The sequence below is a fragment of the Rhinoraja longicauda genome, chromosome 6, assembly GCF_053455715.1.
Source record: "Rhinoraja longicauda isolate Sanriku21f chromosome 6, sRhiLon1.1, whole genome shotgun sequence".
NCBI classification, from domain to species: domain Eukaryota; kingdom Metazoa; phylum Chordata; class Chondrichthyes; order Rajiformes; family Arhynchobatidae; genus Rhinoraja; species Rhinoraja longicauda.
The window spans coordinates 75,144,851-75,171,235 of NC_135958.1; the positions used below are offsets into that span (position 1 = coordinate 75,144,851).

Below are 26,385 nucleotides of genomic sequence, written 5' to 3' on the forward strand. Positions count from 1 at the left end.
AACCCACGCACATTACAACAGCTCAAAATATTTTGGAAGACCTAAGGATGTGGAAAATATTTTTTTGAACTGAACTGCATTCTCCTGTGAAAAAGAAAATCGCATTCATGTTGAGGCTGGTCTTCAAGGGTGCCTCAGTGAATATTTCTGGAATATTGGGGTGCAACTGTGGGTATGGTTCCTGCTTGTCATTTATGGAAGTGACCGTGCATAGACGAAGCAAGCAGTAGGTTGTTTCTCTGCTCCTGGAAAGCTGGAGTTAGGGTTTTAATATGAAAGAATTGTCATTGAGTGTTGGGGAGAGTGTTCTGAGGCATAAATAGTTTTAATATTTCACTTAATACTGGTTCAGGCAAAATACCTCAACAGTTCACTGATGGCATTAAAGATCTAGCTTTCTTAATTATTTTTTGAGGTATTATCATCAAGCAGTGTTTTGTCATATGTGTAGGAAGGAACTGAGGATGCTGATTTACACTGAAGATAGACACAAAATGCTGATGTAATTCAGCGGGACAGGCAGCATCTCTGGAGAGATGGAATGGGTGACATTTTGGGTCGAGATCCTTCTTCAGACTGAAGAAGGGTCTCGACCTGTAAAATCACCCATTCCGTCTCTCCAGAGATGCTACCTGTCCCGCTGAATTACTCCAGCATTTAGTGTTTTATCGTATCTGTGAGGGATCCATTATCCAGTTCTCCGAGTGATCTTTTGCAGAAGTTAAAGACCCTGAAATCTTGATGTGAATCCTAGTGTTGGTTGGTGAATGTGATGGTCATTGAGTAAATTACACTTGGTCACCAGTGAAATGTTTACCTGGAATGTGTTCTGTTATTGAGTGCTACATTACTGTGTCCAAAATATTTACTTCACTTAAAAGATACTGTGAACTTGTTTTTATGTGATACATGAAAAGGAAAACTTAGATCTTGGCATTAATCTTTATAGCCTATATTTATCTTGAATTGATAATACAGCTTAAAATTTCGGAAACTAGGGTGTGAACTTAGGATTTTTGTTTATCATTTTATATCAATGCTGATTTAATAAAGCCCACATGTAACTGCATTATAATTTCATATGGTGTTCCACATATCTTAAAGTGCCTGTTAATGCTGTACCGAATGCGACATAGAAATTTGAAATGTTATCTCATATACACTTGATAGCTAGTAGAAATGTGGAATATTTGTATCTACATAGTAGACGTTAACTTAAAAAATGGAAATGGCATATTACGTGTCTGGACAGAGTTTAATCTACATAAACCAAAGGATGAGAAATCTCTGGTATTATTCTGTTCTGCTACATGCTTCAGGCAGCTTTGAATAATTAAGTAGCAGATTGGGGAGGGAGAAGTAGAAGGCATGAAGCATGTGAAGCAGCTTTTGACTAGTTTAAACATGGGTCAGGTGACATTGAAGGTCAGAACAGCTGAGGTCTGCCAGCCAGCATTTGTGCTTGCATTTGTGATCCTGCTGGCTCATTGTACTCATGTCTTTACTTTCAGTGCCGGCGGACCTGACTCCAGAAGAAGTGATAGAGCTAGAAAATATCCGACTACGCAAGCAGGAGCTCTTGGTTGACATTCAGGTATGCCGCTGATTGTACCGGGTGCCTAATTTTGACAAGGTTGCAATAGATTTAAAAGTCCAAACACCCAAGTTCTCAAAGTTTGGTTGCTTTTTATTAGTTTTAGCTTTGATCCAATTACTAAGAAGGTGCTATTAATTTTTTGAAACCACAGTCTCCATCTTTATAAAAGTAAAGAACATTACCTAATGTGAAATGTAACTTCTAAAGTTTGAATCTTTATTTGAGTAAGTTGCTTTATTTTGGCCTTTATGGTCATATTTCATTAATCGTGTTTGAGGATAAAACAAAAAGTGATTCTTGTTTGTTTAGTATGCTTATGTGGATAGATTGACCATGAACAGATTCTGTTGTACAACTCAAAATATATCTTATTTGTTTTAATTCAAGTTCTATCTTGTATGCTGATTGCTTAAATAATTATTGGTTAAGTTTTATGATTAACTACCAAAACGACCATAACCATAACTACCAAAATAATGCAAATTAGAGTGAGGGTTTATGATTGGTGATAATATAAGTGGACATGCTACAGCTTATTGAGAAGTCATCATTGATGTGAATGCTCCTGTTCTGAATGCTTTAGTGAAAGTTTTACTGCATTATTCACCTTCTTGCCCGTGATTTACAGCAACAAGGATATTGGTTATCATCCATGAATTGTCACAATCTTCATTGTAATCAGCAATATAATCTCTTGTGATCATATTGCTTCCATTTATGTTTGATACAATCAGCTCTTGACTACTATGTGAATGCATCATATAGTATCTTACTTATCTCTTGAAGAAGTAGCATTTCTATAACGTGCTGGAGGTCCACTTGGTACCATGCCTTCCTCATTTTCATTGGCAATTATAACAAAGAATGTATTCTTAGGAATCTGGGCACATATTGCTTAGTGACAAATGGTTTCCCAAGCCTCCAATAAAGTTGGCCAAAAATAAGTTGTGTGCTCTGTCTCTCAAATTGAGGAATGCTAGAAGTTGCAGTGTTCATGTCTGAAGCTCAATGCAAATGTGTATCAGGGATCTGACTGAGATCCCCATTGTAGGAATGGTCTGCATTAAGGCAGTAAGTGCCTTTACCCAGCAAGACTAGTTACATATGTGGAAAAGGACTGCATGTTAAGCCTGAAGTAACATGCAAATTTTAAAAACAAAGCTCAAATTTGGGGTAAAACAAGAAACTGCAGATGCTGGTTTACCTAAATGTATAGAAAGTGCTGGAATATCTCAGCAAGTTAGGCAGCATCTTTGTAGAACATGGATAGGTGACGTTTTGAGTCGGGACTCTTCTTCAGGATCAAATTTGGCACTCGTAATGCAGGAGTGTTCCTCCCAACTCGCATCTAAAAAACATTTTCAGTTACCGCTTTCTCTTTGATCACAACTACAACACTTCTTTATTAGCCTCCCTGCTCACCTTTCACACTAACCACCACGTTGCCACTTTCATATTTGTTATAGTCTCCTGATCCTCATTTCCTGTGTTTCTTCCTTCCCTGCAATTCCAGTCGACACCATATTCACTATCCCACTTCAATCCCTAGCCCTCACCAGTGGGACACTTCAATAGACAGGAACTCTAAGGCACAATATTAGAACATATTTCTATTTTAACACTTCTACCCTTGATAGAGTGCAGCGTTTTTCTAAGCCAGTTATGTACGTTTGTTTTCGTCAATGTACTGTGTCTTGTATCTAGCAGAAGGGTCTGCACAGATAAGTAACTGGTCCAGATTAACTGAGCATTTTGGAGTGAGATGGTAACTGTTAGTTGAATATCAAAGGGAAGAAAAAACACTGCTATGGCAAGTCTTGACTTGTGTTTATGTAAAACTACTAACAGCTAATAACGTCACTAAAATCAGGGCTGATGTCGCCAAAATCAGAGCTACTTTCAGAAGGAGTGAAACGAAGGAACTATTATTTAGCTTTAAATAATCTTTAGTTACCTAATTGATTTAGCAACAACCAAAATGTTATTGATGTTCTAGGTTCGTTTGTAACTTTTGTGGGAATGAATCTTAGATTTTCTTGAAAAACCTTTCCAGTAGAGCAAAACGTGCCTTGAATTTATTCTAATTTTCAGCAATGTGAAGCTACAGAAGATAATTTTGGCAGCTATTACAAAAAAATTACTCTGCCCTACTTACGTTTTTTGGCGTGTTGCTTGGATCTTCTTTCTTCACTTCTCAAGTTAAATGCCTAATCCATACTTCAGACTCTTGAGCAAATAATTGAAGATGATGCAGTACCAAGGATTGCTGCATTGTCACAGTTGCCACCTTCCAGATACAATATTAATCTGCGACCTAGTGTTCTCCTTCAGTTGGATCCCATGTCATTATTTGAAATAGAACAGAGGAGTGAGTTCTGGCTGATTTTCTTTTCCCCTCAACCAACATTACAGAATTACAGAGCATATACACAGAACCAACATTTGATGTGGGTTTAGCATTCCTTTTCAACTCTATCCACACTTTTTAAATGGCGATAACATGCTTTGTTCCATTGTGAATGGTATTATATTTTGCAAGTTTATTTTTATTCCCTTTGGAAATAAAATAAATTATTTGTACATTGGCCATGCCTTGAAATTTATTGGTTCATTTGTCTGCAAATGAAAAATAATCAATTTTACTGTGAAATTGATGACCTTCCTGATATTCAAAACAGAAAGGTCACCCAGTCCAATTCTATACACTCGAGTGTTATAGTTGGTGAGATTCTTTTGTAGATGTTTATGTCTTGTTCAAGTATACAATATGATACAATATAACTTTATTAATCCCAGGAGGAAAATTGGTCTGCCAAGTCATAAAACACAACCAAATACATGAAACATGAAATTAAAGCGAAGAGTGGAAAGTCCAGGATTGGGGATGTGCAAAGATTGGGGAGGTGGGGGGAAAGTCGGTCTAACCCACGACAGAAGGGCGAGGAGTTGTACAGTTTGATGGCCACAGGGAAAAAGGATCTCCTGTGGCGTTCTGTGCTGCATCTTGGCGGAACCAGTCAGTTGCTGAAGGTGCTCCTTAGGTTGACCAGTGTGTCGTGGAGGGGGTGAACTGTATTGTCCAAGATGCTCTGCAGTTTGAGGAGCATACTCCCCTCCAAGACCACCTCCAATGAATCCAATTCCACCCCCAGGATGGATTCAGCCTTCCTGAGCTTGTTAATTCTGTTGGCGTCTGTGTCCTTCATCCTACTACCCCAGCACACGTCAGCAAAGAAGATGGCACTGGCCAGTTTGGTATTCCATTGGTAGAACAACTGCAGCTTCTTACTGCAGATGTTGAAAGAATGGAGTCTCCTCAGACAGTACAGACGGCTCTATCCCTTCTTATACAGTGCCTCTACGTTCCTGGAACAGTCCAATTTACTGTCCAGTGATTGCCCACCATGGAGTTTAAGCCATTTAACAAGATCCTACTTGTAGGCTTGTCCAGTAGGTTAAGACAGATAGAATCCAAGCTGAGCTGGCTAATTGGATGGAAGAAGGCAATGGTGGCAGGATGCTTTTCTGATTGGATGTCTGTGATTTGTTATGTTGATTTCCTTCTTGTTGTTTGTGATGCACAGTGACAACTGTGTGAATGTAGGAGGATGATGAGTAATTTGTGGATGATATGAAAGTTGATGGTATTGTGAATAGTAAGGAAGGATGACTAAAGCTACAGCAGGATATTAATCAGTTGGAAAGTTGGGCAGAGAATTGGTGGATGGAATATACTCCTGATTAGTGGAAACTGATATAGTTTAGGAAGTCAGATAGGGTAGGGTGTATACAGTAAATAACTGGGAGGTAATGAATGCTAGTGAACAGAAGGACTTGTGGTTTGAGTTCACAGTTCCCTGACAGTGGCTACACAGGTTGATAGTGTGGTGAAGATGGCATATGACATGCCAGTCTTCATAGGTCAGGACATTGAATATAAATGTTGGGATGTTGTTTTGTACACTTGGAAAATCGTGTGCAGCTCTGATCACCACTATTTTGGAGAGAGTATAGAGGAGATTCACAAAATGGTTGGCTGGGTTGGAGAACTTTAGTTATATGGAGACATTGAATAGGTTTGATTTCCCTGGAATGAAGGAGGTTGAGGATGTAACCGGATGGAGAGATATAAGATTATAAGATATATGGATAGGGTAGATTGTCAGAATTTTTTTCCCTTGCTTGGTGTATCAAAATCATGGATTAATAGATACAGTATGAAAACAGGACCTTATCGAAAAAATTATTAAAAAAATTATTTTAAAAATAGGACTTTATCACACTTTTGCATCCACTCCCTACACACCAAGGGCATTTTACAGAGGCCAATTAACCTACAAACCCGCATGTCATTGGGATGTGGGAGGGAACTGGAGCACCTGGAGAAAACCTGGGCAGTCACAGGGAGAACATGCAAACTCCACACAGACAACATTTAAGGTCACAATCGAACCTGTGTCTCTGGCGTTATGGGACAGTGGCTCTGCCAGTTTCACCACTGCACTGCCTTTTTTTTGCTATCCAAACACCCATTCACATTAATTGGGTTTAACATTCCTTAAAACTCCCCCAGATTCTACCCCTAACCTACACTGCATGGGCAATTTACAGCAGCCTATTAACCCATCAACCAGTATATCTGTGGGAGGAATTTGGAGCACCTGGAGGAAACTAGGAAGAAATTGCAAAGGTGGTGGAGTCAGTTACAATCATTACATTTAAGAGGCATTTGGAAGACGCTTGAATAGACAAAGCATTGAAGACTACAGCCCTACTGTAATTCATGTTCATGGGTGAAAACATTGGATGGGCTGACGGCCTGTTTCTATGCTGTATGAACCTATAACCATGACTGGCAAACCTTGGCTTACATCAGTACACTTAGACTGCATTGAATGTGGCAGCTCAGTAAATGTTCAAGCTTAATTCCTAAAGCGTGTGGTTTCAGTAATGTGAATCACCAATAATTGTTAGAATGTGAAATTTCATTCAGCTTTGTTGTGGGGAGGTAAGAATGACAGTGTTTGAAGGTAACATATAAAGCAGGAGACAGTAAATAACAACATTATGCTACAATTATCCTGTCCAATGATACATTTGTATTCCCTCTCCAGTGATTCGGGCTTTTAGTTCTCCTTTATTTTCATAGAAAATCATTAAGCAATTTCAACAACTGTTATTAATCCTTAAGAAACGTGGGGTGTGAGTTGTTACAATTAGTTTCTTATCCTATGCATTTTCTGCTATCAGATCCCAAAAAAGTGTGTTTGTCTTTATACTTTGTAATTGGTTTCACTTGCAGTTTTTTTAGATAAAATAACAGCCACCAGCAGATGTGAAATGAGAAATCATTGAAATTGATTGCCACTGATGGCCATTATTTTTGGTTTAGGTGTGTAGAAGAAACCTTGACTTGTTATACCGATGAGAGAGGGGTAAAAAAAAAAAACTGGCATTAGAATGGTGATTGCCGAGGTTGGTGGTTGCAGCAGATGCATTCGTGGCATTTAAAATACTTTTGGATAGGCATATGGAGAGGCAGGGAATGGAAAGATAAGGGTTATGTGCAGGTAGATATGTGATGGTCTTGGCATCATGTTTGGTGCAGATATTATGGGCCAAAGGCCCTGTTCTTGTGCTGTACTGTTCAATAATTGCAAGAGAAGTAACAGTACACTCACAGTGATGTTCCAGGAGAGCAGACATCTGCAAGGTTCCAGACCACTCAATTTCTGTACACTCACAGTGGCTGCCTTGAAAAATCTACAAAACCCATTCACCTCGCCAATACACCTACAATTTGTGATGAAGGAGAGTTGTGCTTGAGTTCAGATTCACTGTAGATATCTAGAAGATTTATGTTACATTAACTTCAGTTATCATCATGCCAAAACCCTTGATAGTGTGTGGCATGAGATGATGATATTTATGTCATTAATGCCAATTAAGTGGGAGAAATCTAATTTTGCTTGCTAGCTCAGTACATATATGAATTTGGACCATTGCATGTAAGCGCTGAGGATGACTTGGTTTAAACAGTAGCTCAAGTTTATTGTCTAAAGATGGATTCCTCAATCCAATTCACTTCACAGCCATTTAGAGCTGGTGATTTGTATGGTAATGACCGTGATAAAGACATAATAAATGGTGGCTGACAAGTAACTCGACCTTAGTGGGCTAGACAGGGAGAAGTTAAACCATGAGCTTGTACCCTTACAGGCAGGCAGATGTTCCTAGAAGTGACTTAAATATTAACTTATTATTTTGCTTTTTTTCACTAATGCTCTTAATATAGAATCTCTCTTTCTCTCCCTTCTATCTTTTTATTCTCCTCTTTAACTTTTTTTCTGTCCTTAAATTTATGGTGATGTTCCAGGAGAGCAGACATCTGCAAGGTTCCAGACCACTCAATTTCTGTCTCCATGGCACCATAGCTTGTAACTAGCAATACAAAACCATGATCTGAAAGGTGAATAATAAATTTTAGTCATAGCACTTGTTGACTATGTGCTGCTTCATAAGCTGCTGGACCATTGTTAACCTGTGGAAATCTTCCCCAATAATTCTCACTTGTGTGCAGACCTGTAAATTGATGCTGCAATCACGATTCCTTCCCCAAGTGTAAACAGATTGAACTCGTGGTGATGAAAGCAGAATGCTCAGTGTCATAATTTGCAATAGTTTATGGTCCATGCAGCGTGTTAAAACTAAAGGATATTGGTATTTCATTTTCATTTTGATTCGTCTGAAGAAGGGTCCCAACCTGAAACATCATCTATCCATTCCCTCTGCATATGCTGCTTGATCTGCTGAGTTCTTCCATTACTTTATGTTTTGCTCAAGATTTCTGCATCTACAGTCTCCTGTGTCCCTGGTATATAATTTTGATGTTTGCAGTTTACCAAATATACAATGCTTCATTAATTCTTTATTTTCTCTAAGGCCTGCTCTTGTCTGAAGGAACAATCCACATTTACATGTTTGTATGGAATTCATCCTGTTGATCAGTCTGTGTTGCATTCACCAGTTGTTCCCTTACAGGGAATCTGTTCCCTGACAGATAGAAAGGATGTCAATTTAATTTTCAAATTAAAATCAATAGGAACACATCACCAAATAAAAATGAAATCAACAAAAATGGAATTCATGTGAACAATTTATACTGAACTGCAATTATATAAAAGTTGTTTCAGCACAGATTTCTCAACTTTGTCAGTCGTTCACTAAAGACACTGCTTCAGCAAAAACTGTGAGAATATCCTCTGTGATGTGCAGTGTTGATCTTGTCATGTCGCCTCCTTTTGTCCTGTTTTCACTCATTACTGTGGGAATGTTTCAAAACTTGCTTTCAGTTCAGTGATCATTTTTATTAGAAGGGATATGAAGCCACACAATATTTTATAGAAACAGAGGGTGCCTGTGACAAATGTTGTGAATCAATAGGCAACAAAATAACAACCTTTAAACCACAATTTTGTTAGTAAGTTGCATTTCAGGAAGCAATGAGGATACTTGCTAAGGTCCAGGGATCCAACATGTTTTAAGTCATATATATGAGCAGCACCTCATATTTCGCCTGGGCAGTTTGCAGCCCGGTGGTATGAACGTCGACTTCTCCAACTTCAGATAGCTCCTCTGTCCCTCCCTTCCCCTCCTCCTTCCCAGATCTCCCTCTATCTTCCTGTCTCCACCTATATCCTTCCTTTGTCCCACCCCCGACATCAAGTTAGGAGGAGGGGGAGTTCAACGAGATCTGGGTGTCCTAGTGCATCAGTCAATGAAAGGAAGCATGCAGGTTCAGCAGGCAGTGAAGAAAGCCAATGGAATGTTGGCCTTCGTAACAAGAGGAGTTGAGTATAGGAGCAAAGAGGTCCTTCTACAGTTGTACCGGGCCCTGGTGAGACCGCACCTGGAGTACTGTGTGCAGTTTTGGTCTCCAAATTTGAGGAAGGATATTCTTGCTATGGAGGGCGTGCAGCGTAGGTTCACTAGATTAATTCCCGGAATGGCGGGACTGTCGTATGTTGAAAGGCTGGAGCGATTGGGCTTGTATACACTGGAATTTAGAAGGATGAGGGGGGATCTTATTGAAACATATAAGATAATTAGGGGATTGGACACATTAGAGGCAGATAACATGTTCCCAATGTTGGGGGAGTCCAGAACAAGGGGCCACAGTTTGAGAATAAGGGGTAGGCCATTTAGAACGGAGATGAGGAAGAACTTTTTCAGTCAGAGGGTGGTGAAGGTGTGGAATTCTCTGCCTCAGAAGGCAGTAGAGGCCAGTTCGTTGGATGCTTTCAAGAGAGAGCTGGATAGAGCTCTTAAGGATAGCGGAGTGAGGGGGTATGGGGAGAAGGCAGGAACGGGGTACTGATTGATAGTGATCAGCCATGATCGCATTGAATGGCGGTGCTGGCTCGAAGGGCTGAATGGCCTACTCCTGCACCTATTGTCTATTGTCTATTGTCTATTGTCTATCAGTCTGAAGAAGGGTCTCGACCCGAAACGTCACCCATTCCTTCTCTCCCGAGATGCTGCCTGACCTGCTGAGTTGCTCCAGCATTTTGTGAATAAATGTTTTAAGTCATTACAGGTTGCATGTTAATAAAGCACTAATTTAGAATTTGGAATTTCCTTAGAATGGTAGGTACCTTTTGGATCTGATCTTTAAGTCAACACAAGCATAAAATGCTTTGATCTAGTTATCCAGAATTCTGTATTTTATTCAATCACGTTAACTGGGCAATAATTCTTGTGGATATACTAATCTACGATTCTCAGCCGAGTCACCTGTGTTACATTATCAAATTTATCATTACTATTTTAAGGTGTTGGATCTATAATAAATGTTATCCTTTGGAACACTAGAATTGGAAAAGAAATTCCATATGACTTTAAAAGATTGTCTTTTATGGTGCTAGTTAAATATTTTTTAATACAATGGTACAGCTACTGCCTCACAGTGTTTGAGACCCAGGTTCAATTCTGACCTCGAGTGCTATCTTTGTGGGATTTGTATGTTCTCCCTGTGACTGCATGGGCTTACTCTGGGTGCTTCCGTGTCCTCCCACATCCTAAAGACGTGCAGGTTAGTATGTTGTGGGAAGGAACTGCTGATGCTGGTTTAAACCGAAGATAGACACAAAAAGCTGGAGTAACTCAGCGGGTCAGACAGCATCTCTGGAGAAAAGGAATTGGTGACGTTTCGGATCGAGACCCTTCTTCAGACTCATGAGTGATTAGGTTGAGACTGGCCATTGTGCAATTGTACGAGAAAATATTTAACTAGCACCATAAAAGACAATTTTTAATAATTTCCTTATCCAATTTTAGTGTTTCAAAAGATAACATTCATTATAGACCCAACACCTTAAAATAGTATGCACTTATAATAAATTGGATAATGTAACACAGGTGACTCGGCTGAGCATCGTAGTCTGAAGAAGGGTATCGACCCGAAACTCCACCTATTCCTTTTCTCCAGAGATGCTGTTTGACCCGCTGAGTTACTCCAGCTTTCGTGTCTATTTTCAGGTTAGTATGTTAATTGGCCATTTAAAAAATGCCCCAATGTGTAGTGGATGTGAAAGTGGGATAACATAGAACTAGTGTAAACAGATGATCGATGGTTGGCATGGACTTCATGGGTCGAAGGATCTCTTTCCATGCTGTATCACTAAACTAAAGACTGCACATAAGGAGTTAAATGTAAGGAGATATTTTACAAATGTCTTTTTGTACACCGGCAGGTATAGTTGAAGAATTTTGATTATATAACCACCATTCACTTTGAATCATTGCTTTCACCAAGACTTAGAATGCTAGCATGAATTTATCAGAGACAGTGTATCTACTCTGTCATCTAGGTTTTCATTGTGAGTGAGACGTTGATGTCATCATTGACTGAGAGGCTTGACTTGCACAACGATACAAGGCAAATTGTCCACCCATAGCATGTGGATGTCACAAATCCAGTGGCGCAGTGAAACTGGGCAGTATTGAGCTTGGTGAATTCCACAGGAGTTGAGCTGATGATAAACATCTTGCTGAACATAATGGTGATGCTGACCTTTGTGACAGCGTCCGTTCTCTAAGCATCGGCCTTGAAGTCTTGATGACATCTTGATGAAGTCGTCTGTGCCAAATGGGTGACAGATCACAATTTAGTGTATAACCAACAAGCAGTAAGCAAGGAGGTGAAATATTTATGATAATCTAAATGATATGATCATGGATTTCCCTTCCCATCTTACTATGTAGCTAACAAATACACAGAAGTGGATAAGAATAAATGTATGCTAATAGTAATGTGTTGAAATGCTTAATGCTGCTGTTGATCTATTACCAAAAAATATTTGATCTGCATTGGGACATTATTCTTTGGAATATAGGAGATAAGGGTGAACTTATAGAGGTGTATAAAATCATGAGGGGCAAAGATAGAGTGAATAGACACAGCCTTTTTTCAAGGTTTGGGGAATCAAGAACTCGAGGGCATAAGTTTAAGGTGAGAAGGAAAAGATTTAACAAGAACCTGAAACGTAGTTTTCTCACACGGTGTGGTTACATATATAGAACAGCTGCCAGAGGAGGTGGTTGATGCAGATACTATTCCAACATTTCAAAGACATTTGAATAGGAAAGGCTTGGAGGGATATGGACCAAATACAGGCAAATAGTGCAGTAGGATATCTTGGTTAGCATAGATGAGTTGGACTAAATGGTTCTATGACAAATTGTAAATAATAATCAGCTACATGGGTCTAGTGGCTTATGTATTGTAATACATTGTCCATGTTAAGAAAGAAGATTAAATTTGAAAAAGAAAGAGAAAGAAATTGGAATGAGAGATTAGCTTAAATGTTAACAGCCGAGACTTGGGCTGAATGGCTTTCTCCATGATAAATTTTCAGATCTATGTGATAGTAAACTCCTCATCTTTCCTAATTATACATTTTTATTACTGAATATTATCAAGAAAAGTAATAATTCTTCTTGGGTGAAATAATATGAGAATTAATTTGAAAATGCCTTCCAGCTGCAAAACATCTTTCTGTTAATTCCACCAGACTATTAAAATGCCACAACATTTAAATAGATTACATCAATAGTTGTTCATCAATAGCATGTTGGCACAGGGTAATACTTTAGAACTTGCTCTTAAAATTTTAAATTATACCTTTTTATGAGTGAATTGGGAAAATTCAGCTTGGATAGAAACAGCTCCAACATTAATTTGACATTGAAGTTCTCTGGAAGTTCTCCCAGTTGATTTTTCTGTTCTACTTCATTAAAATGTGTGCTTCAACATACAAAGTAAAAATTTCCAAAAAGTTTACAGTTCTTGACTGAACATCAGTGAGTTTAAGTTGCTTGTTTTGGATTAAACAGAGTGCAATGAGATTATAGGAATTGATAGCTTTGTCCCATTATTGGAATAAAAATGCAAATATTCTAGTGAAAGCAATCCATTCCGTAATATGGAGATCTCAAATCTCTGATGGAATGCACTAGTTATAATAAAGCAAACCACTGCACAGCAGACAATAACTATGAAATCTGTAATATCTGCCTGATTTGTTCAATTTATCTTAAGAATGTTTCCTTTCCGAGTCTGCCTTTTTTCTCTGTATTCTCTAGAATATATCTGGCCACCTCACATTACAGCTCAAAATGAATAATTTGTAACCACAAGACTCATTTGCAGTCTACAATCCAGAAAATGTAATTTATAAAATCAAATTGAAAAGTAATGTAAGAGATTTGAATTAAGTGAGGTGTGGGTCCAGATGTACATTTCAGTACAGAAGGAATAAAATAACAATCTAAATGATCCTTCGTTATTATCATTCGGGTTACAGAATTTCATCCTTATGAATTCACAAATCACAATATTCCAAGTGCAGCTTCACCACGTTTTGTACAACTGTATCATAGCGTCCCAACTCCCACACTCAATTCACTGACTGATGAAGGCCAATGGGCCATAAGCCTTTTTCACCATCTTATCTACCTGTAACGCCACTTTCAGGGAACTAAGTGCTAGTAGAGTTAGATCCTAACTCTGCTCTGCAACGCTCCGCAGGGTCCTACAGTTCTCTGCAAGTTCTGACTTGGTTTGACTGCCAAAAGTGCAGAATCTTACATTTATCTGAATTAAACTCTATTTGTCACTCCTTGGCGCAGTTACCCGGCAAGATCCCATTGTAATTCTTGATAACCATCTTCACTATCTAAATTACCACCTATTTTAGTATCATCTGCAAATTTACTATTCATGATCATGATTTGTCTGAAGAAGGGTCTCAACCTAAAACGTCACCTAACCATGCTCTCCAGAGATGCTGGCTGACCTGCTGAGTTACTGCAGCACTTTGCCTCCGTTTGTTTATTAATCAGCATCCTCAGTTCCTTGTTTCTACTAATCATGCCTTGTATATTTTCATCCCAATCCAGTGTGTTCAGCACTGGATCGAGGGTTACCACTAGTCATAGGTCTCCAGTCCGATAAATAACCTTCTACCTCTGTCCGACGATGAAGCCAATTCAGTATCCAAATAGACAAAATATGTATGAAAACACACAATTTGGTTATCCATTTTAGGTTTTCAGCTCTCATTTCTTGACATGCACAGATAATGTGGTTTTCTTTCACGTGGTCGGTCTATTTTGCTATCCAGATTTTTTAAAGAGTTTTCCATATTTACTGCAATTTGTTATGAGCCATAAAATTAAATGATCTCACTGAATTTGATAATCATTTAAAAGTTTATGTCTCCATTCAAACTGAATGCTGAAAGTTGATAATGGAGTTATAAGTGACTGCCACCTATCTCCAACCTCCCCTACCCCCACTTATCTCCATCTGCCCTTTTTTATTCCCTCTTCTCTTGTCTGTCTTACCATCTTCCAACCTTCAATTTGTGTTTGGTCTGTATTACAGCATCTGCAGTCGTTTGTGTCTCCAATGCAGCTGCTTGGGCCCATAAGGTTGGAAACTGAAAAGTGCCTTCCCACTGTGAACCAACAGTTGGGGTCCTATCATTACTGTTAGGAGAAAAACATGCTGTAGGAATACATCTCCATTATAACATGGGTTTCAATGGAAAATAGTGTTTTGCATGACGGAAGGCTTTCAAGGAATGCAACTCCTCGTTTACGTGGGAGTCATCTGTATATTAGAGCAATGGAATCTAAACACGTTCATTGGATTGTAAGATATGCACGCAAGATTGCTGTGCAGTGTTATAATTGGGTACAGTTCAATCATTTTTTTAACTATAAATCAAAGATCGGGACAATGAGATTGACTTGGGTCGTTCTTTGACTCTATATTTGCAGCAACCTCTTTTAAACAAGGTTTGAAAAGCCTGAGGGATCTGTCGAGCCAGTCTGCTGAGATCTCTCTGTTGGTAGTTTTTAGGGCAGAAAATTGAAGCTGACACAGAATTAGGTCAAGAAAGGATGTCATGTAGAAGCCTGAAACAGCACTTGTAGTTTCCAAATGAGTAAAGAAAATAGAAGTAGAAAAGGGAAATGGAGCAATGCTTTCTCTCCAGAGGAATGACAAGACACTAATGAGGACTAAGGAATATACTATTAAATTGTGCAATATGATGTATATACCAATGGTTTCCATAACTTTTGTTTTTTAGTGGGTATTTCCAGTAAGAAGTGTTGTAATATCTGTGTTGCCAGCATTCAAATTAGCTGTTAAACTAAGGCTCAGTGTATTATTACCTCATAGATAATATAAATGATCTGAATAATCCCATGCTGTTGTTTGAAGAAGAACGGATCCCTCAATTAACCTCACTCAACAAATACCTGACCATTATCTCACCCACCCGTTTTGATGAGATCTTAATCTGTTCAAAATTGGTTGCTGTGATCCTTTGCATTGAATGTTTTAAAATTGGCTATTAAATGTTATAGGACATCCAAAGATCTTGAAAGACACAACACACAAGCAAATTCATTCTTCCCTTAGCAAGTAGAATTAATCGATAATGCAGTACTAATGAAAGTCATTGCATTTTCAAGAAGGATGCTAAATGTGAGGACTTGGAAATACTTCTTTGATATAATCAGGCACTGTATAAGAGATCTCCTCATGAAAAGGGATTATATAAAATATATAAAGCTTTGAATTTGTGTAGGAAGGAACTGCAGATGCTGGTTTAAATTGAAGATAGACAAAATACTGCAGTAACTCAGCAGGACAGGCAGCATCTCTGGAGAGGAAAGGGTGATATTTTGGGTCAAGACCCTACTTCAGACTGATGTCAGGGGAGAGGGAGATACATAGATAAGGAAGTGTAAGGTGTGAAAACGGGACAAAGGGAATGGAGATCAAGGGAAATGTAAATTCTACTTTTTTGGGACAGCAAAGACAGTAATAAATATATAGCAAAACATCATAAATTATGATTACTAAAATTTTAATGCTACAAAATCTAATATTGTTGCAGGCAATGGGATTAAAACTTTCAAAAAAGTATTACAAATCCTCTATAAAGTCTTCAATATATGCCTTTTTAATATTGAGTGCTCAAAAGGCAACTATATCTATACTTCCATATGCAATTTCATAGGACGGGGCTGATGGTCAGAAGGATTCTCCGGAGACCAATAGTGAATGCTATTTCTCTGGTTGTGACTGAAGGTGTTGAAAGGGATTGATTGTGAGGATTATGGACGATCATGAGTTTGTTTGAAGAAGGCACAGATCATTACAAACTCGGCAAAAGCGACAGATTAATTTATCTACACCATTAATCTGTGTCCTTGGATGGGTGGCTGGTGGTGGATCTGACTACATATTGAGTCAAATTAAATGGGGGCTGTGAAAAATGAGGGAATTTGGATACACCTATTTTGATTTTCCTTTCTGTCAAATTAGTTTATAGAAAAATTAGACAGATTGCACAACAGCTGTCTCATTTGCTAGAACCATCCACCTTACTGATGTCAAATAATTACTTTTCAATGTTTTTGTTTTTTTCTCGGACCATATCATGATTTTGAATGTATTTTAAATAATTTTATTAGTTTGAGAATGACCAACCTCTCCCCTCAGCAGAAATACATTTTAAGGGTGTATTTTTCCCTTTGCAGTATCAAACTTTCATTCTGATGAAGTCTACACCTTATGTCAAACATCTTTGCTCCATAACATTAACTTCTTTCTTCAGAAGAATCGTCAGTATTGCTGTGATGATTGGAGTGCTTAATTCTGCCTAACATAATCATAGGAGATCACCAATATATAATTGCTTATCTTGGCGAGGGATGAACTAACCGCAAGCCATGAAGATTTTTTGATCTGAAATATAGACTTTTGGTTCTCCTTCCATAGCTACCGCTCAACCAGCTGCATGTTTCCAGCATTTCCTAATTTTTATTACAAGAAATAATTTCATTATTTAGAGATTTTAAGCCATATTGAGTTCCGTATGAAGGTTGCACTTTAGCTGTCATAACAGTTTCTTTCAACACAGTTAACATGTCTGTAAGATGCCCACGCATCTAAGGGAAGATTTCGCTGTTAGGTTTTTATAATAAAATTGAAAGTACTTTTACGTATATTTATTGAAAGTACATTTACAGACAATGATTTGAGGGAATATAGTCCCCCAATTCTTCAGTTTATATGTTTTGTTAATAAATGAATTGTTTGAAAGTAATTACATTCCATGTGTTTGGTGGTGTTATTTATTGGATCTTGTCCTTTTATAGCGGTTGAAGGATGAGATAACAGAGGTTACGAATGAGCTTGAAAACCTTGGTTCAACAGAAGAGAGGTAAGAACTCGTTTCTATTTTCCCTTTGTTCTGTGCACATTATTCTGCATAATATCCTGAACTATGGTTCAACCTACTTCTCATATCGATAATTTAAGACACAAGTATTGTTGGCCAGCAATTTCCTTAAAACTGCTGCCACTATAATGCATAACTTTACTGGAAATGTTGTAATACCATTTACGCAGGGTAATGTGTATGAGGAAGTATTTAGTCATAAACTTCTAATTGTCATTGTGTGAGGCAAACTTGTTGGACCATCTTATCTCTTCCTGTTCATTAATGTACATCTTTTTATGGTAGTTACTGCAGCAGAGTGGCAGCAGATTGGAGGAAATCCATTGTAACATTGTAGAAGTTGTTGCATTCCAATTCCATCTGATATAAATTTTGACCTGCTAAACTGTTTGACCTTTTAAACATCCAGGAAGCTAAAGAGAATAAGAGCATATGCACTTTGTAAATCATTGAATCACTGAACTAACAAGTCAAGGCACATACACATACAAGATGTGCAGTGAAATGAAAGGTCACCCACAGTCAGTCCAGCAATAGAGCAATAAAAATAAACAATTTCACACACAATCAGAACCAACACACAAAAAAAAGAAACATCCATCACAGTGAGTCTCCTCCAGTCACCTCCTCACTGTGATGGAAGGCCAGAATGTCTTTTCTCCTCCCCTGTCGTCTTCTCCCGCAGTCAGGCTGTTGAAGTTGCCACGTTCCAGGCCGCGCCAGACGGTGAAAGGTCCGCAGCGGGCCGACCCAAGCCCTGCGATCCGGGCGGGCGAAGACGCCGCTGCTGCACGTCGGGGCGGTCATGGCTCCCGACATTGAAGCCCCCGCCGGGCGGAGAAAAATCCCGCGGCCTATTTCAGGCCCCGCCGGATGGTGAAAGGTCCGCGGCGGGCCGACCCAAGCCCCGCGATTCGGGGCGGGCGAAGACGCTGCTGCTGCCGGAGCTCCCGATGTCGGCCCCCACCCAGGGGACCGACATACATACAATAAATACTCACACATACAATAAATACTGTATTTACCTTAGTTTCAGAGGCATGAGACTTCCAAGGAGTTAAATTCATTCTTTCTGGTGATAATTCGGTGACATGTCATTATTTGTAATAATAATCCTGTGTAAATTCTCCAAAGAAAAGACAGATATGTTTTAAAGGCAGTCTGCGGTCAGTCAGGGAATACAGTGGTGACCACATTAGTTGCCCACAAAGTACAGGTAAACTGCAGGTCCTCGCAAAGCAATTTAAAATTGCATGTGATCCTTACACCAGTACATGATAGAAACATTTTTGAGAGAAGGACATTGACCAAGATTCACTCTAGTGGCTGAATATGCATGGTGATGTCTAGAGAAGACTGTGGATCTTCTGGATAAATGCTCATGCCTCAAGAATTTTTATTTATGTTTGTAAAAGAAGCAGCAATTCCCGAAGGCAGGTTTTGATTTGTTTTTTAAATTAATCCCTATATTTATGCATGTAATAATTTGAATAATAGTTTCCTCAAGCTATAGTCAGCCATTGAGAAGGCGATAGAGAATGGCCACCATGCTCTCCTGACTTCCAAAAAGCAGTGTGCGCTGCATCCTGTGTGTGTAACCTGAACGACTACCGCCCGGTTGCCCTAACGCCGATAGTCATGAAATGCTTTGAAAGGCTGGTCCTCTCACACATCAAATCCAGCATCCCTGACTCACTGGACCCACATCAATTTGCATACAGGGCAAATAGATCCACAGAGGACGCCATCTCTCTGGCTCTTCACACTGTCCTGACTCACCTGGAGAGACAGGGCATGTACGTGAGGATGCTATTCATAGACCACAGCTCTGCCTTCAACACGGTCGTCCCCACCAAGCTTATCACCAAACTCCACCAGCTAGGCCTCAGCTCGTCGTTATGCGACTGGATCCTGGACTTCCTGCTGGAGCGACCGCAGGCAGTGAGAATGGGCCCGCACCTGTCCTCCACTATCACCCTGAGTACCGGCACATCACAGGGCTGTGTTCTGAGCCCCATGCTCTACTCCCTCTTCACACACGACTGTGTTCCTGCATTCGACACCAACACCATTGTCAAGTTTGCAGACGACACAACGGTGATCGGGCTTTTCACCAATGGTGATGAAACAAAATACAGAGCGGAGGTGCAGAACCTGGCGGACTGGTGCTCTGATAACAACCTGTCCCTAAATACCACCAAGACCAAGGAGCTGATTATCAACTTCCGTAGGTCACATAACGGGGAATACGCCCCGATCTCTATCAACGGGGACAGTGTGGAGAGAGTGTCTAGCTTCAAGTTTCTGGGCACTCACATTTCGGAGGACCTAACATGGTCCAATAACACTGCTGCGCTGGTCAAGAAGGCACAGCAACGACTGTTCTACCTAAGAACACTGAAAAAGTCTGGTCTACCCCAACTGCTGCTGACGACATTCTACCGCTGCACCATAGAGAGCATCCTAACGCATGGCATCCCTGTGTGGTACCTCAGCTGCACGGAGGCAGAAAGGAAAGCTCTTCAGCGGGTAGTCCATAGAGCTCAGAGGACCATCGGAACACAGCTACCAGACTTGGAGGGCATCTACAACACACGATGCCTCAGAAAAGCCACCAGCATCTACAAAGACTCTTCACACCCCTGCAACAGTCTGTTCGAACTCCTTCCATCGGGCAGACGATACAAGGCCTTCTATGCCCGCACCTCCAGACTCAGGAACACCTTCATCCCCAGGGCCATAGCTGCTATGAACTGGTCCTGCTGAGCCGGATGGTCACATCGCACAGTGATCCGGCACAGATCTACTTGCACTTTATTCTGTCTTAAAACTGTTACAATTTGTTTTGTTGGGTTGCTGTTGTTTAAATTAACTAAATTATTGCATCGTATGGGAGGCGCATTCCTAATCTCGTTGTACCCCTGTACGATGACAGTAAAGATATATTGTATTGTATCATCAGATTATTATGTATGTGATAAAATATAATAGGTTATTTTTTAAATACAGTATACTGTAATAAAAAACAATTTTGGAGGAACTGAGCGGGTCAGGCAGCCTGTCCAATCCTTCCTCAAATGCTGCCTGACCCACTGAGTTCCTCCAGTGTTTGTTTTTTGCTCAAGATTCCAGCAACTACAGCCACTTATGTCACCAATACACTGTAGTAAACTGGTAATACAAATCTTCACAAAATGATATTACAACATCTGTGATAGATTACATTGTAATCTTACGTATTGTGTTTTGTGTACAGATCTTTGTGTTCAAGCTGTTGGGCCATATGATAGATTTAGTAGTCAAGTGGTACTCGTGGCAATGTGATTTCTTCTATATTCAATGAACCCCAAGTAATATTTCCGAAAATTGAACTGAAACAGCAACATTGACAATCATTTGGTCTCAGTAGTTTATATGACATGATAAGGTCTGAACATGAAGAATCTTGGTCATAGAACAGTATGGCACAGGAATAGCCCCTACAATGAACATGCCGAACATGATGCCAAATTAATCTAATCTCATCTGTCTGCAATCGATCCATGTCCCTTCATAAAGAACCATTGGAGTTATCTTGGAAGTCCTATCAAACATTTTCGCTGTGAAGCTCTTTTAAAGCTGTACCAAGGTTTTCATTTGTGAGTCGCCAATCCAATTTGAACGACATAGGGATGTATCTCAGCAGTGGAAGAGCTGGAAGGTTATGTGAAGGCCAAGCATTAGATAATTGCCTGGCAAAACTATGTTAATGGGACGTGTTAATATTGGCCAGGTTTACCATGGCAACGTCTTTGAGGTGTCGCATCTTCCTCCTGCTCTGCTCCAGTTTCTTGCACGCTCTATCAGCTTGGTTATTGCCTCCTGCCAGTAACGCTGCTGCTGTCCTCCACTGAAACATCCTGTGTGCCAAAACAGACAATCTTCACTTTGCAGTGCCTCCCACTCATCAACTTGAGCTGTTTCATTGCCAGTTCACAAAAATGGGGTTCCTTCTGTCTCTGCCTCATTGGCCCAGTGACAACGTGTTGCCTGGCCTATTACTTGTTCCGAACAGCTTCTGTAAAGGCTGAAGTCTATATGAGAAGTATCTACACCTTCGCCAAAACTGGGATTTTTTTTTGATGTGCATTGTTTTGGTCGCCCTGCTATAGGAAAGATGATGTTAAGCTGGAAACGGTGCAGGGAGGAATAATGAAGACTTGAGAGGCTGAACAAAAGGGAGGCTAGCAGATGAGGACTTTATTACGGAGCACTGGAGGATGAGGGGTCACCTTATAGAGGTGTGTAAGATCATGAGAGGATTAGAGAGTAAATACACAGTCTTTTATCCGGACTAGGGAAATCACGAACCAGAGAACATGTTTAAGGTGAGGGGGGAAAGATTTAATAGAAACCTGAGGGGCAACTTTTTTATACAAAGGGTGGTAGGTATATGGAACAGGCTGCCAGAAGAGGTAGTTGAGACAGGTACTTTCACAACATTTAAGAAACTTTTGGACTGGTACGGATAGGAAAGCTTTGGGCCAAATGCAGGCAGGTGGGATTAGGTAGATGGGGCAAGTTAGTTGGCATGAGCAAATTTGGTCGAAGGACTTGTTTTCAGGCTATATGGCTCTATGACTGTAACATAAAAGGATTGTGTGGCTGCATTCATTTAAAGAAACAGTGGCAACTTAAGTCTTCAGTACCCCCCACCTCTCCCTGCCCTGGGAACTTCCATTAATGCTCCTCGTGGCCGCACCCAACCAGGCAAATGCACAATGTCAAATCCTAATCTGTAAAATTAGTTCAACCTATCTCACTCTTCACATTGCACCAGAAGTGTAGTACAAAACAATATTTAAAATCTCCCCAACAAATGCAGATAATAGATTTGTTTTTCTGTCGCAAGAGAGATTTGATTAGGTTTGTATTTAAATTTTCTGTCATTATTGTAACATATCACAATGATTCAATGGTTAATTACATTTTGATTAATCACGGCGCAGTGCATCTCCTTCACTTCTGTTTGGCTGTTCTACTGTTGGCTTGCGTATGGAGCACAAGATCAGTGTTGGTGTAAAAAATTATTTATTTGAACTGTCAGAATGAATGAATGAATGAATGAATAAGTTTATTGGCCATGTATGCATATACAAGGAATGTGCCTTGGTGCTCCGCTCAGAAATGACAACACAAACATACAGTTAACAATTAGGAATAAAGCATAACCACATCAAAACAATAAGGATACAACATTACGGTCTAAACATGTGGGTGAAAATAAACCAGAGCAAAAAAGAGACTACAGACTTTGGTTATTGAGTAGAACTATCACTCGTGGAAAAAAGCTGTTTTTATTTCTGGCTGTGGCTGCTTTGACAGTCCGGAGTCGCCTTCCAGAGGGAAGTGCTTCAAAGAGTTTGTGGCCAGGGTGAGAAGGGTCAGAGATGATCTTGCCCGCTCGCTTCCTGGCCCTTGCAGTGTACAGTTCATCAATGGGGGGAAGGTTGCTGCCAACAACCTTCTCAGCTGTGCGAACGATCCGTTGCAGCCTCCATAATAACAAATTATGTTATTACAAGCTGTGCAGCTGCAAAATCAGAGTGGAGTTTTTGGAATGTGTTGAAAGCTTTCACTGGTTCAGAGTTCGAGCGTCAACAATCTACTTTGATGTTATTCATGATGAACATTATCATTAAGATGCTCTTCCTGGTCGTAAAGACATCATCTAGAAAGATTTATGCACCCACTCTTGTGTGATATATTTACGAATTTCTAGTTCCCAAGCCATATGGTCTTTCTGAACATCAGAAGCTGGTTTTGAGATTGTGAATATATCCCATGCGATCAAAAGGTGATGTCTTTGAACATTATAACTATTTTAAAAAAATGAAAGGTCTTTGAAATCAGCAAGCTGTGAAAGGCCACCAGGGTGTTCTAGGCCACAGTGAAGTTTACTTGCCATTGAGGTCTTGTTATCTCTCTGCCAACTCTGAGAGCGAGAGGACAATTGGATCAATGAGTGTGTACCTTGCTGGTAGGGGTTTAGGGACAATATAGAGGCAAAAATCTGGGCGGTAGGATTCAGGTCATTGTTAACAGGCACATCTTGCTGTCCAACCATGGTATGGCTGTGTCCATTTTAAACAATGAGGCAGCATTCCTCTTCTTTGCTCACACCATGCTCTTTTTGAGTAATCTAGTGAATGTGAAAAGTATCGATAGCCCTGAGCTAGATTAGTACATCTGCAAATATAGAATATTATTAATTTAAAAATGTATTGAAATAGAAGTTTTGCTTTCCATAATTCAAAAAGATTAATATATCCATGAGAACAGAAACAAGTGTTCAACATGTGTTTATATGCAGCTGTTGAGTGTTTACCTGGCTGGCGTTCCAGATTGTAGCTTCTGTGAACTTGAGATTATCCAGAATTTCATAACTCCATATTTTCTCATGCCATAGAAATCTATTTCAATCCATCGTCTATACAGTTCACAATTAAATTTTATTCTCTCAATAATTTTTCCCGTCACCTGTTTTTCGCACTTTCCTATTAACTCGCTTCAGATTTCATTCCTCGTCTACCCAATAGAGGGAATTTATAGTGGTCATTTAAACCTGCACATCTTTGGGATGTAGGAGGAAACCAGAACACCCTGTGAAACCACACTTATAGCACCAAAAAAAGATACATAGTGTCAGAGTAACTGAACGGTTCAGGAGGTAACTCTGGAGAACGTGAATGGGAGATGTTTTGAGTCGTGACCTCTCTTTAGACCCTAATTACAGCACCAAAGATTAGAATTGAACCTGAGTCTTTGGAGCCGTGAGGCAGCAGCTTTACTAGTTTCATCACAGAGCAATCCTAAATTACCCAAGTTCCATTGATCATTCCTGTGCCCACTGGCTCAGGCACAGTAATAGTTTTAAAATTTGCATCTATTTAAAAATATCCTCTTACTCACCCCATTCTATCTCTAACCACCTCCTGCTCCACAAACCCTTGATCTCTTCCAAGTCCCTAACTCTCATCATTCCAGTATTAAACCGTCACCTGTCAAGGCCTAGAGTTCCCTGCCTGGACCTCTCGCCTCTTCTTTCCAATCTCTCCAAGTTAATGGTTACATGTCCTAGTATTTATGCGGATCAATGATTAATATTGTTCGATAACATTCTTGCGAAATGCTTTTGGATGTTTAACTACTTAGAATATATTATGTAAATCATGTTGCTTATCTGTGCGATGGAGGGTCTCAAAGCACTTCATGAGTCAAAATAAACCACTACCTGCTTAAAAAAAACAACATTTATTTAAAATTGTATTGCAATTTGACATTACACTGTAAAATGCCAATAAAATCAAAACCAATTTACAGATTAGATGCCAGTCAGGTGTTTAAATTTTTTTAAACTTTAATTTACTTTTTCATTTTTTAATTAAAAGGAAATCTATTTGTGTTGGTTTGACGTCTCTGAAATATAGGAACTAATATAAATCTGTTCAAAACCCTTTTACACAGGCAAGTGTCGAAGGTTATTGAAATGGTGGGGGGGTGGCGAAGAAGAAGTGGGATCAGGTGCAAGAGATGCTTTCCCAGGGGTTCTGAAGCCTGTAGTGTGCTACAATGTGTCCAGGTACATTATCGGAGTATCAGCAAATGCACTGAATACATAAGATATTCAGGCAGTTGACTATAAGCTAGGTCAGAAGGTCAGTTTTAAGGAGTGACGTAAAGAAGAGAAAATATGTGAATGGTTGAGCCAGAGAATTCCACTGCTAAGAATCTTGCATTAAGTGAAACAGTCGTTCATCTGACATCTGGGCATCGTCCATCCATAATTGTGGTGATGAGCCACTTTCTTGAACCACCTTTCACGATTGTGACCACATACACTTGCTGACCATGTGTTTTTGGATGGTTAATATGGTGGATAAGAGGGGTGGTCTTGAAGAAGCCTTGGTGAATTGTAGCAATGTGTTCTGTTAGTGGTATATGTTGCAGCTACAGTACATTGGTGGCGGTGAGGGAATATATATTAAATAGTTATTCCTCTATTCTAAACATATTCTCTCACCACCACCAAAGTGACAATCAACATGACTTTATTTTCATTTATTTGTCTGGGTGTTCCTGGAAAAGCCAGCATTTCCCTATTTCCTAGCCAGTATTGCCCTAACTGCCCCTGAAAAGGTAGTGCTAAGCTATATTCTCAATCCACTGCAGTCTTGGTGAAGGTACATTCTGAGCCATGTAGTCTCATCTCTTCATGGATGTAGCATGAGAAAGCTATTTACTGTTGGTAACCGAGTGCAAATTTCATTGACTATCGGTAATTCAGTTCCTCTCCTTGGGGCTTGCCTGAGGCTAATCCCAATTATTTGCAACCTGAATGATGCCAAGAAAAGCTTCCAACCACATAATGTAACGTCACTAAGGCTGCCTGAATGCACAATACATAGTTTGCTCTACTTGACCCCGTGTACTTGCTGACATTATTCTTGGTGGTAGAAGTTGTGTGTTTGGGCAGTGTCAATGGAGTGGTCTGGATAAGTGGGTGCAATGGCCTTTGTAGATGGTGCACTCTGTAGCCCCTGATGAAGCAATTGAAATGATAGTTGCTCAGAACGTCAGAATTGGAGGAGTGCAGAGTCTTCCAGTATTTTATGTTTTTATGTCATGTTAAGTATACTTGTAAACAACATAGTCATCGATGGCTGTACTTTGCAATTAACATTTGATTTTAATTTATTTTCCAGAAAAAATATGCAGCGGAATAAACAAATGGCAATGGGTCGGAAGAAATTCAATATGGATCCCAAGAAGGTGAGAAATCTTATTGTTTCTGTATTTTCAATGTTTTGAGCTAGTGTTTTTATTGCTGGATATGGCTAATATATAGACCTTAGTTAATCAACGCAACAACTATTGGGTTAATTCAGTGATGATGAAAGGGAGGGGTTGAGGTACAAGGGAGGC

At 39.7% G+C, this 26,385-nt stretch overlaps 1 protein-coding gene across 7 annotated transcripts in view; it reads left to right on the plus strand.

The window, feature by feature from the left end:
- Window positions 1-26,385, plus strand: part of cyth1b (cytohesin 1b) — a 160,915-nt gene that overhangs the window by 99,430 nt on the left and 35,100 nt on the right. For all 7 annotated transcript variants that reach the window (XM_078401354.1, XM_078401358.1, XM_078401356.1 and 4 more), the window contains 3 exons: window positions 1,512-1,594; window positions 17,339-17,403; window positions 26,166-26,232. In XM_078401354.1, the coding sequence (XP_078257480.1) occupies window positions 1,512-1,594; window positions 17,339-17,403; window positions 26,166-26,232 (215 nt within the window). The remainder of the gene's footprint in view (window positions 1-1,511; window positions 1,595-17,338; window positions 17,404-26,165; window positions 26,233-26,385) is intronic.